Raw genomic sequence first — 17,448 nt, 5'->3', positions numbered from 1 at the left:
AGACTGGAAATTTCCTTTCAGGTCAATTGATTGATGTGATTGATTAAAACAGGATGATGGTCAAAAAGACATCCTGTTACTTTCTTGTTGACCACAACTGGAATTAAATCATTATCTTTTTATTTATCCTTGGCAATTACAGTTTTGCTGAGAATCCAATGGGCACATGCTAAAATTATAGGCTCCATAGAAAATAGAACAGAACAACACAGGAACAGGCCCTTTGGCCCACAATGTGTGTGCCAAACATGATGTCAATTCCAACTCTTATCTGCTGCAGATAATCTATATTCCGCTATTTCCTTCATATGTATGTGCCTATGCAAAGGTCTACTAAATGTCACTATCGTATCTGCCTCTACCACCATTGTCCGCAGAGCGTTCTAGACACTCACCACCCTCCTTTGCCTTAACCCACGCATCTCCTTTAAAATTTGCCCCTCTCACGATAAAGCTATAACCTCTAGTGTTTAATAGTTTTATCCTGGGGACAAAGTTCTGACTGTCCAACCTTTCTATGCCTCTCACAATTTTATGTACTTCTATCAGGTTTTGCCTAAATCTCCATCATTCCAGACAAAACTATCCACATCTGCCCAACCGCTCCTCCTAATCCAAGCATCATTCCAGTAAAACTCCTCTGTACCAGTCCAAAGCCTCCATCTCATTCATAATTTGTGAGACCAGAACATAATATTCCAACTGTGACCTAATTGAAGTCCTATAAAACGGCATGGCCGTCCGAAGGGGTGGTGGTGCATTGGGTGCGACCGCACCACCCTTTCCCCCCCAGAGGAAAAAATCAGCGTTTCCACTTTGGAAAGGGCCAGTTCTCCGTTCTCCTGATGCCGGGCGGGAGTGGCTGAATCTGAAACCAGCGGCTGTAACCCCAACGCCAGATGCCGCTGCGAGGGGCCGGCTCCACTCGCCTCTTCCCCGCCGCCGGGGCCCAAGCCATCTCCCGCCCACACCACCCCCGCTGACCCCCGCTAGGCCCACACCACCCCCGCTGGGCCCATGCCATCCCCGCTAGGCTCACGCCACCCCCGCTGGGCCCACGCCACCCTCGTTGACCCCTGCTGGGCCCACACCACCCCCGCTGATGCGCACTGGGCCCACGCTACCCCCACTGGGCCCACACCACCCCCACTGGGAGGAGATTGATAGATTATTGATTGATACGGGTTTCGGAGGTAATGGGGAGAATGCAGGAGAATGGGTTTGAGAAGGAAAGATTTCCCAACTTCTATACTCAATACTCTGACTGATGAAGGCCAAAGTGCCAAAATACTTTTTGACCACCTGATATACCTGCGACACGACGTTCAAGGAACCATGTAACCATCAACCATTCCTCTGCCCACCTGTCTAATTGATCCAGATCCTGCTGCAATCTTTCATAACAATCTTCACTATCTGCAAAACCACTCACTTCTCTATCATCAGCAAACTTGCGAATCTTGCCCTGTTCTATGATTCAGATTCAGATTCAACTTTAATTGTCATTGTTAGTGTACAGTACAGAGACAACGAAATGCAGTTAGCATCTCCCTGGAAGAGCGACATAGAATATGATTTCAATAAATAAATCTATTTACAAGCATACAGTCATAGTGTTTTTCCTGTGGGAGGAGTGTCCGGGGGGGGGGGCGATTGGCAGTCACCGAGGTACAGTGTTGAGTAGTGTGACAGCCGCAGGGAAGAAGCTGTTCCTGGACCTGCTGGTCCGGCAACGGAGAGACCTGTAGCGCCGCCCGGTTGGTAGGAGGGTAAACAATCTGTGGTTGGCGTGAGAGCAATCCTTGGCGATCCTGAGCGCCCGTCGCAGACAACGCTTGCTTTGGACAGACTCCATGGAGGGGAGCGAGGAACCGGTGATGCGTTGGGCAATTTTCACTACCCTCTGCAGTGCTTTCCGGTCGGAGACAGAGCAGTTGCCATACCATACTGTGATACAGTTGGTAAGGATGCTCTCGATGGTGCTGCAGTAGAAGTTCACCAGAATCCGAGGAGACGGATGGACCTTCTTCAGTCTCCTCAGGAAGAAGAGACGCTGGTGAGCCTTCTTGACCTATGACATTTCACAGAGTGCTGGAGTAACTCAGCGGGTCAGGCTGAGTATGGAGGTTGGGAGGTCATGTTGCAGTTGTATAAGAAATTGGTGAGGCCGCATTCAGAGTATTGTATTCAGGTCTGGGCACCATGTTATAGGAAAGATGTCATCAAACTGGAAAGGGTACAGTGAAGATTTACGAGGATGTTGCCAGGACTAGAGGGCTATCAGGAGAAGTTGAGTAGGCTGGGACTCTATTTCATGGAGCACAGGAAGATGAGGGATGATCTAATAGAGGTGTATAAAATCATGATTTGGATAGATATGGCTGAATCTTTTGTCCAGAGTAAGTGAATCGAGGAGCAGAGGACACAAGTTTAAGGTGAAGGGCAAAAGATTTAATAGGAATCTGAGAGGTATGTTTTTCACAAAAAGGGTGGTATGTGTATGGAACAAGCTGCCAGAGGAGGTAGTTGAGGCAGGGACTATTACAACATTTAAGAAACAGTTAGACAGGTACATGGATTGGACAGATTTGGAGGGATATGGATCAAACGTGGGTAGGTGGGACAAGTGCAGATGAGACATGCAGGGCCAAAGGGCCTGTTTCCACATTGTATCACCATGACTATCTATCTTTCCCTCTCAAAACCATCCTCTTGCCTTCTCCCCATTACCTCCGACACCCGTATAAATCAAGAATCTATCAATCTCATCCTGAAAAATGTCCATTGACTTGACCTCCACAGCTGCCTGTGGCAATGAATTCCACAGTTCACCACCCTCTGACTTAAGAAATTCCTGCTCATCTCCTTCCTAAAGGAATGTCTTTTAATTCTGAGGCTGTGGCCACTGGTCCAATGCTTTCCCAGTAGTGGAAACATCCTATCCAAATCCACTCCATCCAGGTTTTTACCAGGCTGGGACAGACGGCAACAGCTTCACACCATGTCCCAAAGCTTGTGTCCTATCCTGCATCACCCAAGGCAGCAGAGACGTTATAGGAGAGGGCAAGCACCGTAACAAAGTAGCTCACGATGGTTTGGGTAACATTCAGGAATGTCTATGCATGTCACATTATGAAAATTACTGAAGAATGGTCTTGACCTGAAATATAATTTATACCTTTTCTCCAGAGATGCTGCCTGACTCACTGAGTTACTCCAGCACTCTGTGACATGTCACCTATCCATGTTCTTCACAGATGCTGCCTGACCAGCTGAGTTATTCCAGCACTCTGTGAAACGTCGCCTATTCATATTCTCCGCAGATGCTGCCTGACCCATTGAGTTACTCCAGCACTTTGTGACTATTTTCCCTTCACCCATCTGCCCAAGCCCACTCTCCCCCCTCCTTTCCCAAGTTCCTTTCCACCCAAAAACCTCTCTCTGATCTACTTATCTACACGCATTTTTCTTCTTCACTTTTTAGTCATAGAATGGTGCAGTGTGGAAACAGGCCCTTCAGCCCAACTTGTCCACACCGACCAACATGTCCCATCTAAACTAGTCCCACTCACATGCGTTAGGCCCATATCCATCTAAACCTGTCCTATCCATGTACGTGTTCAAATGTCTCTTAAACATTAGGATAGTCCCAGCCTTAACTACCTCCTCTGGCAGTTTGTTACATACACCCAGCACCCTTTGTGTAAAAAAGCCACCTCTCAGATTCCAGTTAATTTCTGAAATATTAGTCAGAAATTTGGTGCAAAAATGCTCCAAAATAAGACTCAGAATGCATCAGAGAGCATCTAAACTCCCTGAGCGCGCACATTATTTCACATTAAGTTTTGTGTAATCCCATCATGCCACCCCCCTTTTTAAAAAGCTTTGTACGGGCCTGAAACTGCATCATAATTCCCTGACGTTTATACTCAATGCTCCCGCACCAATGAAATCAACAATGTCTTCCTTACCACTCTGTCTACTTTTGTCGCTGCTTTTAAGGAGTTATGGTCTTGGAACCCAAGACCCTTCTGTACATCAATGCTATTAAGGGTCTTGCCATTAATTCTTTGTTTTCCCCTTACATTTACCTCTCTCTGTTCCTGCTCCCCAAATACACACGTCTCATCAGACGTGTGAAACCCACTGTGAGGACAGAGAAGGTTTGGCCTACAGGGGCAGTTTCAGCAAACAGACTGGAGTTTATTTGCCACTCAGGCCACCTTTGACTCTCAAGTGGATATTGAAACATACACCTCATCTGTTTTGGAATACTTAAAATCCTGCACCGACAACATCACAACCCACAAGCAAATAAAGACCCTCCCTAATCAGAAGCCGTGGATGAACAGAGAGGTCAGACTCTTGCTGAAGGCTCATGATGCCGCTTTCAGATCTGGTGACGCTGAGGGATACAACTCATCCAGGGCCAATCTGAAAAAGGGAATCAGGAGCGCAAAACACAAACACAAGCTGCAGATCGAGGAGCATTTTCAAAATAACTTCGACCCCAGACACATGTGGCAAGGCATCAAGTCCATCACGGACTACAACAAAGTTAACACCCCTCCCCCTCCCCCCAGCCAATTACGTCTCCCTTCCTGACGACCTAAACAATTTCTATGCTCGTTTTGACCAGGACAATAAAACACCAGTCATTAAAGCTGCCCCACCCTCGAATGAACAGCCCCTCAGTCTCTCCACCTCTGCTGTACAAGGCGCACTGAGCGAAGTGAATGAGCACAAAGCTGCCGGCCCTGACGGCATCCCCGGTCGTGTGCTCAGGGCATGTGCTGGACAACTATCCCTGGTCTTCACTGACATCTTCAATCTGTCACTAGCCCAGGGTGTCGTCCCTACTTGCCTCAAGACCACAACCATCGTGCCAATGCCCAAACAGTCAGCTTCAGGGAGTCTCAACGACTTCCGCCCAGTGGCACTCACCCCCATCATCGCGAAGTGCTTCGAGAGACTGATCCTGACTCACCTCAAATCCACACTGGACCCCGATCCCCAGTTTGCCTTTTGGCCCAACAGGTCAACAGAGGATGCCATATCAGCGGTTCTTCACTCTGCCCTGACCCACCTGGACAATAACAACTTCTACATCAGGTTGTTATTCATTGACTTCAGCTCTGCATTTAATACTGTCATCCCCACCAGTCTGATCACCAAACTCAGCGGCCTTGGCATCAACACCTCCCTCTGCAACTGGACACTGGATTTCCTCACTAACAGACCCCAGTCCACAGGGCTGTGTGCTCAGCCCTCTGCTCTACTCTCTCTTCACCCATGACTGCGTCCCTATGCATGGCTCCAGCTCCGTCATAAACTTCGCTGATGACACCACGGTGGTAGGACTGATCAGTGACAACAACGAATCAGCCTACAGGGAGGAGGTCCAGCACCTGGCAGCCTGGTGTACCAACAACAACCTTGTCCTCAACACATAGAAGACAAAATAGATCATTGTGGACTACCGGAAGTCCAGAGGCGGCAGACACACCCCCATCCACATAAACGGGACTGAGGTGGAGCACGTCTCCAACTACAAATTCATCGGGGTACACATCTCTGAGGATCTGCCCTGGTCCCTCAATACAGCCAAACTGATTAAAAAGGCGCAGCAGCGCCTCTACTTTCTGAAGAGGCTTAAGAAAGCTCACCTGTCCCCTCAGATCCTGTCCAACCTTAATGCATTTCGTTGTCTCTGTACTGTACACTGACAATGACAATTAAAATTGAATCTGTATCTGAACTTCTACCACTGTACCATAGAAAGCATCCTGACCACCTGCTTTACAGTATGGCACAGCGGCTGCACCACAGCTGACAGGAAAGCAACTGCAACGGGTGGTGAAAACCGCTCTGCACATCATCGGTGCCCCGCTCCCTGCCATGGCTGTCCTTCACCGCACACGGTGTCTGAGACGGGCTGGCAAAATCATTAAGGACCCCTCAGACACCAACCATGGACTGTTTGCCCTCCTCCCATCAGGGAGGCAGTACACGAGCCTGAGGTCTCGCACCAGCAGGCTAAGGAACAGCTTCTTCCCCAACACCATTACCCTGCTGAACTCACATGCCCGGCGCTAGCCCCCCACCCCACCCCCTGCCTTCTCATCAGTATGATTTATAGTTTATATAATTTATAGTTAAACTCTTATTCACCAGAATATAGCACATGCTAATCTTTTGCACAGTAACAACTATCTGTATATATGTATATGCCTATGTACATATATACAGAATATCCTCATTTGTATATATTGTCTTAATCAGCACTTTACTACTTTGCACCCTGGTTAGATGCAAAACTGCATTTCGTTGTACTGTACTTGTACTATGTGCAATGACAATAAAGTTGAATCTAAATCTAAAAAAAATTCATGGATTAAAGTTCATCCGTCCATTTCTGTAGCTCCACGGATAGAGCTGAGGTTCAATTTCTGTCTCACCCAAAACTATCTCAAAGTAACATCAAAATTTAAACCTGTTGGTGTTGTGTTAGAATTATGTAAGAAGGACAAAATGACGGCAAATATACTTTGCTGATCATTGCAAAGTGATATACCATCAAACTTTAAATTACAGACTCCAATGTGATTGTTCTCCAATTCCAGAACAAGGGGTCACAGTTTAAGGATAAGGGGGAAATCTTTTAGGACCGAGATGAAGAAAACCTTTTTCACACAGAGAGTGGTGACTCTCTGGAATTCTCTGCCGCCGAAGGTAGTTGAGGCCAGTTCATTGGCTATATTTAAGAGGGAGTTAGATGTGGCCCTTGTGGCTAAAGGGATCAGGGGGTATGGAGAGAAGGCAGGAACAGGATACTGAGTTGGATGATCAGCCATGATCATATTGAATGGCGGTGCAGGCTCGAAAGGTCGAATGGCCTACTCCTGCACCTATTTTCTATGTTTCTATGTTTCTATGATTACAATCTTAGCATAAGCATGGGGACAACATCTACCTTCTCGCTATTTTGTCCTCTATTATCCTGGTCAGCAATTGGACCGATGCTTTTAAAACAAGGTAAAATGGGGAAACCGAGTTACAATCCACTTCCCTTTTTCTCTCCTTTCACTCAAACTACCTGTCCTTTTCTCGACATTCATCAGCAAACCTTAACTCAGATGTGAATCATTAGGGAGGTTTAAGGAGATGTTGAAAGTTATGTGACGATTTCAATACAACAGATAGGGGAAACCCTTTTCAAATGGTGTAACCAAAGTACAGAATAGTTGCCTAAACATCAAGGAAGCAAAGGAGTAAAATTATTTTTATGCATCACCACTTTCATTTAAGATGCTGAAAACATTTTCAATATTAGCTTTAAAAAATGTCATAGATTTAAAATTGGAAAGGAGAACTTTGTAGGGATCGACAGGAAGTAAAATGTTGCATTAATATTTCATATTGCCTGTAGACTCAGGAAAGGTCAAGTGGTCTTTCTCTGTGCTATATGATAATGTGACAAGTTATACAGCAGGGGTCAGCAAATGGTTAGGAAGGAACTGCAGATGCTGGTTTGCACCGATGATAGACACAAAATACTGGAGTAACTCAGCGGGACAGGCAACATCTCTAGAGAAGGGTCTCGACCCTAATCGTTACCCATTGCTTCTATCCAGAGATGATGCCTGTCCCACTGAGTTACTCCAGCATTTTGTGTCTATCTTCAGCAAATGGTTGTATCATTTACCCAAATTTAGCAATTTACAAGCAAGTACCCCTTTCAAAAGCTAATAGATGGTGCTTAGGACAGGAAAATCTCTGTTGCCTAAAGTAAGGTTTTCTGATTCCCACGCTTTCTGCTAATCATACCTATATCCTTGTGTTGTGCATAAAATAAATAGATGCACTCAGTTTTAAATAAGCACTAGACCAGGAGTGGACCAGTAAGGTCTGTCCCCCAAGGCAATATTCTACTACTGACCCACAGCCCCCAACTGCCCAGGCGTGGCTGAGAGGTTCCCGTTGTGACGCCAGAGATCTCTGTTATGACGCGTGTCACGGTAACCCTCCCGCAACTGCGCCTCGCCTACCTCTATCCTCCTCCATTCCCCCTCATCCCCATTTCCCCTCACCTTCACCCTCCCTCTTCTTTCCCCTCTCCTCCTCCCCTTCCCAATCCCTCCTTCACCTCTCCCTCCCTCTCCTTTCCCCTACCTGCAGTCACTCCCTCTCTCCCTCCATAATGCCTCTCCCCTCCCTAACCCACTCCTCTGCCTCTATCTCCCTGCTTCCCCATTCCTCACCGCCCCCTATCCCACTGCCCCACTCTCCCCCCACTCCCTCCCTCCCCACCCACCCCCCCCTCCTCTCCCTCTATCCCCCCTCCCCCCTCCCCCTCATCCCCTTCCGACTTTCCCCTCCCTCTCCCCTCCCTATCCCCTTCCTCTCCCTCTCTCCTCCCTGCTCCCCCACCCTTAAGCTCCCCCCTATCCCACCCCCCTCCACAATGAAAATCGCGATGTGTTTTACTAATTAACCCCTCTATTGAAAATCGATTTTTTAAAGTAAATGCGATTCAGTATCCCATTGTGACGTCATTGTAATGCGTCTAATGGGCAGGGCAAATGGGAAAGTGGGTTGAAAAATGTTTTTTATAAAGTTTAAAATGTCAATAACTTGTAAAATATAACATCAATCTGAATAAAACATGGCTATTGCACACCCTAGGACAATGGTGAGTAACATGGGCCAAAAATTATAGCACTCTCGTGTACCGTTTTGACAGAGTTTCCAAGACTCACTCACACGCAAACAAACCAACAAGATGAGTGTTTTAGTAATATATAGATTTAAATAAGCCAATGAGTGTTCAGTTGGTATTATAACATTTGCTATTGAAAATAAAAATCTTAAACTTACATATAATCTGTAATAAAAGACATTATCAAATGGAAAGCCATATGGGATGTTGATGATCGGAGAATTAACGTCCAATGCCTTTCTGGTGAATTTTGTATCTCCAAATGATGTTCCATAATCAAATAGTCGTTTCTCTGTTTCAAGAAGAATTGAATGTAATTGCCATTTAAATACAGCTGCAAGTATATACAAAAGCAATACATGGAAGACGGTGGAAATTTGAAATAAAAATAGAAACTGCAGAAACTATTCAGCAGGTCAGGCAGCATCTCCGTGTTATCTGATCTGCTAAATATTGTCCTAATTTTCTGATTTTATTTCAAATTAATTTACATAATTAATATAAAATCACATTGACCATTAACCCTGCACAGAGTGAGAAATGAAAAAGCAGAACTTTCTAATTGTTTATAGGGACAAAGTCAGCATGGATTTATGAAAGGTAAATCATGTCTGACGAATCTTATAGAATTTTTGAGGATGTAACTGGTTGAGTGGATAGGGGAGAATCAGTGGATGTGTTATATCTGGACTTTCAGAAGGCTTTCGACAAGGTCCCACATAAGCGATTAGTATACAAACTTAAAGCACATGGTATTGGGGGTTCAGTATTGATGTGGATAGAGAACTAGCTGGCAAACAGGAAGCAAAGAGTAGGAGTAAACGGGTCCATTTTAGAATGGCAGGCAGTGACTAGTGGGGTACTGCAAGGCTCAGTGCTGGGACCCCAGCTATTTACAATATATATTAATGATTTGGACGAGGGAATTGAATGCAACATCTCCAAGTTTGCGGATGACACGAAGCTGGGGGGCAGTGTTAGCTGTGAGGAGGATGCTGGGTGACTTGGATAGGCTGGGTTAGTGGGCAAATGCATGGCAGATGCAGTATAATTTGGATAAATGTGAGGTTATCCACTTTGGTGGCAAAAACAGGAAAGTAGACTATTATCTGAATGGTGGCCGATTAGGAAAAGGTGAGATGCAATGAGACCTGGGTGTCATGGTACACCAGTCATTGAATGTAGGCATGCAGGTGCCGCAGGCAGTGAGGAAAGCGAATGGTATGTTAGCATTCATAGCAAAAGGAATTGAGTATAGGAGCAGGGACGTTCTACTGCAGTTGTACAGGGTATTGGTGAGACCACACCTGGAGTATTGTGTACAGTTTTGGTCTCCAAATCTGAGGAAAGACATTCTTGCCAGAGAGGGAGTACAGAGAAGGTTCACCAGACTGATTCCTGGGATGTCAGGACTTTCATATGAAGAAAGACTGGATAGACTCAGCTTGTACTCGTTAGAATTTAGAAGATTGAGGGGGGATCTTATAGAAACTTACAAAATTCTTAAGGGGTTGGACAGGCTAGATGCAGGAAGATTGTTCCCAATGTTGGGGAAGTCCAGGACAAGTGGTTACAGTTTAAGGGGAAATCCTTTAGGACCAAGATGATTAAACATTTTTCACACAGAGAGTGGTGAATCTCTGGAACTCTCTGGAATATTCTTTAAACTAAACTGAACTGAACTAAACTAAACTGATGTAGGAAGGAACTGCAGATGCTGATGTAAACCGAAGATAGACGCAAAATGCTGGAGTAACTCAGCGGGTCAGCCAGCTGCTCTGAAGAAAATGAAAAGGTGATGTTTCAGATCGAGACACATCTTCAGAACTGACTGAGCTGGTAATGCATTACAGCCTCTCAGTTTGCCGCAATGATGTTGATTATGTGCAATGCACAATTGGTGTGCATAGCAGCACAAATACTGACTTGGCAAAAGTGTTGGCTTTAAACATAGGAGCAGGCCTTCACACTTTAATGGCCATTTGGCTTATTTTGTGTGTCATTAATTATGGCATGTGCCTTTAAATTTTAGACTGCCCGTTGTTATGTCGGTTTAATTTTGAACTTACATGGGGAAGGTTTACTCTTCGACCATGTGATGTTTAACCGAGGCATGAGGAGTTTTCTAACGTTTTAAGGGCCTGTCCCACTTTCACAACCTAATTCACGACCTTATTTACTTGTGGACATTTTTCAACATGCTAGATAAAACGCCCCAACTTGATACCACGAGTACCTACGACTCGCATCACGGCCTGCTATGACCTCCTACAACTTCGTGACGATCATGCTGTGAGTAAGAGTCAAGGGCAATCTCAGCAGAGGTCATGAATTAGGTCGTGAAAGTAGGACAGGTCCTTAAGAGATATGCTGGATTTTGTCGAAGATTAGAGTGTACGAGTCGGAGTATAAGGTCAGATGCATACCTTATTGTTTTTCTTCAACAGTAAAGAAATTATTAATCAAAAGACTCATGCACATAATGCATTTTGCATCATGTACTTCAAATTAAAAATTTCCTGCAGGCATACCCAGAATTGGCTTGAGTTACAATTCTAATATTTCATAAATGATCTGTGAGTTAATCATTATATAGCCAGCATTTTTAAATGCATTGTTATGTTAAGGATAATCATAATCAATATATGCCGATAAAAAGGGCACAGTGTTTATTCATAAATTATGGCAGAAGTTCTACTAAACCAATGAAATATCAAAATAAAAAAAAATAAATAAAAGTTACACATATTAATTAACTTCATTATTTAATCAGAACTTTTATTTACTTTTTCATTTGGCCATAATGTTTAGGGTGCTATTTGGCACTTTAAATTTCAATTTCAAATCAGCATAGACACAGCAAATAGGTGCAGGAGTGGGCCATTCAGCCCTTCGAGGCAGCACCGCCATTCAATATGATCATGGCAGATCATCCAAAGTCAGTACCCTGTTCCTGCTTTCTCCCCATATCCCTTGATTCAGTTAGACCGAAGAGCTACATCTAACTCTCTTTTGAAAACATCAATGAATTGGCCTCCACTGCCTTTTGTGGCAGAGAATTCCACAGAATCCCAACTTTCTGGTTGAAAAGCAGCACCAAAGGTTAAAAAAAATTAATATTGTATTAGTATATAAAAATTACAATTTATCGACAAAGATTTGTAATCATAAAACAAAGCCCTGAATACATTGTTCCAATAATTGTATTAATATTGCAATGAAACTGTACCTCTGCAAATTAATCCATCACCTTCGTACCCTTCCCTGCAGGAGCATATGAACAATCCAAATGTATTTGTACAGATTCCAGCACGCCGATCACAGTTGTGAGTATTTATAGCACACTCATCCACATCTGAATTAGAACATAATTATGTTTAAAAATGTAAAAATGTTATGATAAATAATTTGATTTAGATGCTTCATTTATGAATTAATAATGTTTCAAAAAGTATGATTTGAAAAGTTATGCTCTATATTACAACCATTCTTAAGATGAGAGATTAAAAATTCAGAGAAATACTTGCAATATGTCAAAGCAATAAAACTCGTCCACAGTTATGGAACGCTGCTTTTAGGATAGAAATGTTAAAAATAAATTATTCTCGTGGGAGTGGCGGTGCCTAACGGCAGCGGCTCGACTACAGTCGTCTGTCTTTTTTTACTTTTGTCTTGTTAAATGTGTGTCTTGAGTTAGTTTTTATATATTTTTTTAGCTGTGTATATGTGGAGGGTGGTGGGGGGCTGTGGGGGAAACCATTTTAAATCTCTTCCCTGTGCGGGGACCTGACTATTCCCTGTCGGGTCTCGGATGTCGTTGGGCCTAACATCGTGGAGCCGGCGGCGACCTCTGGCCACGACTAACCTGGGGGCTCCAGTTGCGGAGCCTGCGGAACTGAGATAGCGGAGCTGGCCAACTTCAGAGTGGGAAGAGCTGTGGTGGCGGGCAGCTGCGACCCGACTTTGGAGTTCGGAGGCACCGGCCGCAGACCCGGTGGACAGGAACATCGGGAGCTCGCAGGTCCCTGGTGGGAGACCACTTTTCCGAGCTCCACAACGGCGACTTCTCCCCCTGGAATCGCGGGGTTTAAAGGACATGGAGCCGGGGCCTAACATCGCCCGGCGTGGCTTAAACGGCCTCTGGACTTACCATCGCCCGCCGGGGGCTTTAACATCGGAGCCCCAGTTCGCCTCAACACTGCAGTTGGACTGCTGGACCACGGGAGAAGGAACAAAGGGAAGAGATAAAGACTTTGCCTTCCATCACAGTGAGGAGATGTTGGAGACTCACTGTGATGGATGTTTATGTAAACTGTGTTAAGTGTGGGTCTTGGATTGTTTTGTAATGTAAAAAATTGTAGAAATTATATTTCGTTCAAACCTAGGTTTGAATGACAATAAATAGCATTCTATTTTCTAGCATTGCAGTTTATGAGCTCTCCATATTCTGCATTATTATTTGTGACTAGAACACAAATGATGCATGAGTGAGAATTATATGAAGCGATCTCCCCTTAGAGTCCCAATCCCACACTGTATGGAATTCACCCACTGGCCCATAGTTTCCATGTCAGCCAATAATTACCTATCTAAACGAATCCCATTTCCCAGCACTCAACCCGATGTCTCTAACCTTCTCATCTACATACTGCACTATTCCTTCAGGAAGTGCACTCCAGTTTTCACATCCTCTTGGTAAAAAAATCTTCTTTAAGTCCCTTCAAAATCTCTTAACCATACTTTTACTGATGCACTTTATTTATAGACACCCACCCTAATGGGAAATGTTTCTCACTGCTTACACTATCCAAGCTCTTCAGAGCTTTGTTTATCTGAATCAGGTCACCTACAGCCTTCTCTCCCGGGAAACAAATCCTTGTCTTTGTTTCTCTGATAAATAAATATGACAATATTTCTCGCTTGTCTTTTTCTTCAGTTTAAAGATGCCTTATTAATTCATAGATTCATAGTCCAGATCATTGAACCTTGATCACAAAATGTCTGATAGAGATATGTTGCAATAGATACAGAGGACACATTTCTATTTCTCCTCATTTCCATCTCAAATTTGCCAAATTTAAATTTCTGATTCTGGATCTGGATCTTGATCTTCGACCTGTTTCTGACATGAAGGTGGAATTCAAGCTTTGCGCAATGCAAGCAAGATGAACCTACACCAAATAATTCTGAACATAAGTATATTTGAGCCTTTTAGTCCCAGAAATATTCACTAAAATAAATTAATAGATCGTGGAGAGAGTTAATCTCTTATTGGAGTGGCTTCATATAATGGTGGAATATGAATTATTTTATACATTGAACAGTTTGTCCTCTGCAGAGATTTGTTTGTACTTGGGAGGGCTGATTAGTTATAGCTAAGCCAGCTGCCAAGGATGTGCTTTTTAAGACATCAATAACAGCCCCTGTTATACCAATGACCATGTCCATCATTTGAAAGTGAAAAGAAGTTTTCAGTATTGCACTTACATTGGTGGAGTGGGATCCAAAACATTTTTCTGGTATACCTGTATATATTCCTAACAATGGATTAGCTCTTCAGTAATTCCACTTTAAATGTGTTCAATAATGATAAGTAGTAGTGAATATATGTACAACTGATTGCTTTAAGAAATATCAAAGCTGTTGTTATATTTTGCTTTGGGTAGCAGGCACAGTGATGCAGTTGATAGACCTGCTGCCTCAGTGTCAGAGGTCTGGGTTCAAATTTCAAATTTGCTTTGAACTTGCTCGTTTTCCCTGAGACTACGTGGGTTTCCTCCAGGTGCTCCGGTTTCCTCCAACGTTCCAAAAATGTATGGGTTGGTAGGTTAAAATTACCATTGCGCGTTATCCCTAGTGTGTATGTAAGTTGTAGTAAGAGGGGATTGTTAATGATAATGAGGGGAGAATGAAAGTGTAGAGTTCATGTAAATGGATGGTTAATAGAGGACAAGGAAGGGCTAATTTCCATGCTGTATCACTCTCTATGAATCCTTGACTATGTTTTCATTGTGATTTCTGTGAGCATTATTTTCATTGTATTTATGTTTAAATAATAATAAATCTGATTTATGTAAATAAAGTATAATATTTATTCAAACAAACCTGTTGTGCAATCTTGACCTTTCCAATTATCAGGACATATGCATATATAGTTGTTAAATCGGTCCTGGCAGGAACCATCATTTTGGCATGGATCGCTAGCACATTTACTAATTACTGTTTGAAAATAGAAAAAAAAATGTTATTCGGGTAATTGAAATATAGAAAAGGATTTGTTAAATTAACAAGGCAAATTATTTTAGTCAGCAATTGTATACCAAGTAGATTTACATTTGATAAATTAATTCTGCACACTGCATTTTCCTCTTTGCTGTGATCTATTGAGTTTGAGTTTGGATTGCTTGATTCTATGTAAGATATATCTGATCTGTTTGGATAGCATGCAAAATGAAGCCTTTCACTATCTGGGTATATGTGAAATTAATAAACTTAAACCTAAGCATTTGTTTACATTCCCTTTTAATTTCTTGTTTTGCAATAATCTGCATATTTATTACCTTGCACTATCCCACCCTTCCATCAGTTTTTATGGAAGGTCATTAACCTGATACATTGATTTTCACACCACAACAGCTACAGTTGCTGATCTGCTGATTGTTTTCAGAATTTCTGTTTTAATTTCAGATTGTCATTATCTTCGATATCTGCTATATACTTCTACATGTGGAAAATGTTGGAAACATTCAGATGCGTTCCATTCTTGTTCCTGAGATCAGCATTAATTAAAATCGGAAAGGCATTTGCTTTATTGTTATTGATAATGGTCATACTGAAATTCATATTCAAGAAAGTAAAGAAGCCAATCCGCCTTAGAAGCTGCTGCAAACAAGATTTGTATTGTAAATAGAAGTATTGGATAGTCAGATGTGAAGAGCGAGAGAGAGAGAAAGAGACTGTTGACGTTTCAAGGCCTAGACTTTACAGCAAAACTTGTAACAGTAAAAAGATGTTGCAGTTTTAAGGATACAGAGATATTGTGAAGAGGGTGAGGAAGCCTAAATGAAAGGCTTGTGTGAACTCAAGAAGCAGAAGTCATTAAAGAGTAAAAGATATGAAGGCAGATTGAGAAAAGGGGAGGAACAGACAAAATAAATGATGGATCAGGATGAGATGTAAATGTGAAAAAGCATTAGAATAATGAAGTTCTGTGCAGTTCTGATCAATACATTATATACGGTAGTCCATAGAACAAAATAGCACAGGAACAGGTCCTTCAGCCCATGATGTCTGTCAAACATGATGCCAATTAATCTAATCCCCCCCTCCCCGTGCGTGATCTATATTTCTCCATTCCCTGCAAATTTATCCCTCTATCTAAAAGCCTCTTTAATGCCACTATTACACCAGCTTTCACCACCACCCACAGCTGCAAGATCCATGTGCCTGCAACTTGGAGTAAAAAAACCTTCCCCCGCACATTTTAACTTTTCTCCTTTTACCTCAAAGCCATGCCTTCTCTCTTTGACGGTGTCAAAAGATTCTGACTGTCCACCCAATCTAAGCCTCATAATTTGATTTACTTTGATCATGTCTCCCCTCAGCCTTCAACGCTACAGAGAGAACAGTCCGTATTTGTCCAATCTATCCTTATTACTAATATTCTCTCATCGAGGGAGTAACTTGGTAAACCACTTCTCCATGATCTTCAAAGCCTCCACAACCCTTCTCTAATGGGGTGAACAGAACCCCATAGTCCAAATTTGGCCTGACCGAAGTTTTATGAAGTAGCAACATGTGTTCAAGTCTCTTATATTCATTGCCCCAATCATTGAAGGAAGTATACCGTATGTATCTTTTGCAATTCACCGTGCGACATGGTGGCACAGTAGTAGATCTACTGCCCTCCAGCGCCAGAGAACAGGGTTCTATCCTGACTACGGGTGCTTGGCTGTTCGGAGTTTGTACATTCTTCCCATGACCTGCGCGGGTTTTTTATGAGATCTTCCGTTTCCTCCCACAGTCCAAAGACATACAGGTTTGTAGGTTAATTGGCTTGGTATACATGTAAAATTGTCGCTGGTGTGTGTAGGGTAGTGTTAGTGTGCGGGGATCGCTGGTCGGTGCAGACTCGTCTTAAATTAGTTTTCATTTAAGTGCAATTTATTAATGAATTGCACAATATTTATTCAATTAAAAAAAGATATTTAAACAGATCACTGTTCCAATGTACATGTTTATAATTAATGCTATTTTGGAGAACTTTCTCACGAGGAGCAACAAGTTATCGGTGAGTGAATGTTAAATGCCCGCACTCATCATAGCTCCCCTTATTGTGCTACCATATTTACACTGCTTCAAGCACAAAAGCAGATCAAGTATGAAGGGATATTCTCAGAATGGTCCTAAAGGAGAGAAATCTTGGATACCATCGTTTTTTAAGAAGTCCTCTCCTTCAGTGAACATTGGATATAACTCGTGTTTAAGAACTGCAGATGCTGGAGAAATCGAAGGTAGACACAAATGCTTGAGGACAATGGATATAACATACTTATATAACATAATTCCTTGAATTTTAGAGGCAATGAGTTGTGAGCTCTGCTTACAGGAGTATCGAGTTTGCCACTGCAGCTAATTATTTGAGTGTACCAAACAGCAATCTGTAGCGGGTGCATGGAAAGCCCGGAATGAAGGCGAGGAGCCAGGTGTATTCTGTAAAGGCTTGAATT

The 17,448-nt window shown here is 43.0% G+C and overlaps 1 protein-coding gene across 2 annotated transcripts in view; it reads right to left on the bottom strand.

Annotated features, from left to right (window-relative positions):
- Window positions 1-17,448, bottom strand: part of LOC129703234 (mucin-like protein) — a 155,051-nt gene that overhangs the window by 114,314 nt on the left and 23,289 nt on the right. For both annotated transcript variants that reach the window (XM_055645528.1, XM_055645529.1), the window contains 3 exons: window positions 14,825-14,938; window positions 11,949-12,074; window positions 8,878-9,011 (listed from right to left, as the gene is read on the bottom strand). In XM_055645528.1, the coding sequence (XP_055501503.1) occupies window positions 8,878-9,011; window positions 11,949-12,074; window positions 14,825-14,938 (374 nt within the window). The remainder of the gene's footprint in view (window positions 1-8,877; window positions 9,012-11,948; window positions 12,075-14,824; window positions 14,939-17,448) is intronic.

Source organism: Leucoraja erinacea, chromosome 14, assembly GCF_028641065.1.
Source record: "Leucoraja erinacea ecotype New England chromosome 14, Leri_hhj_1, whole genome shotgun sequence".
Classification (NCBI taxonomy): domain Eukaryota; kingdom Metazoa; phylum Chordata; class Chondrichthyes; order Rajiformes; family Rajidae; genus Leucoraja; species Leucoraja erinaceus.
This window is presented reverse-complemented; position numbering and strand designations above follow the sequence as displayed.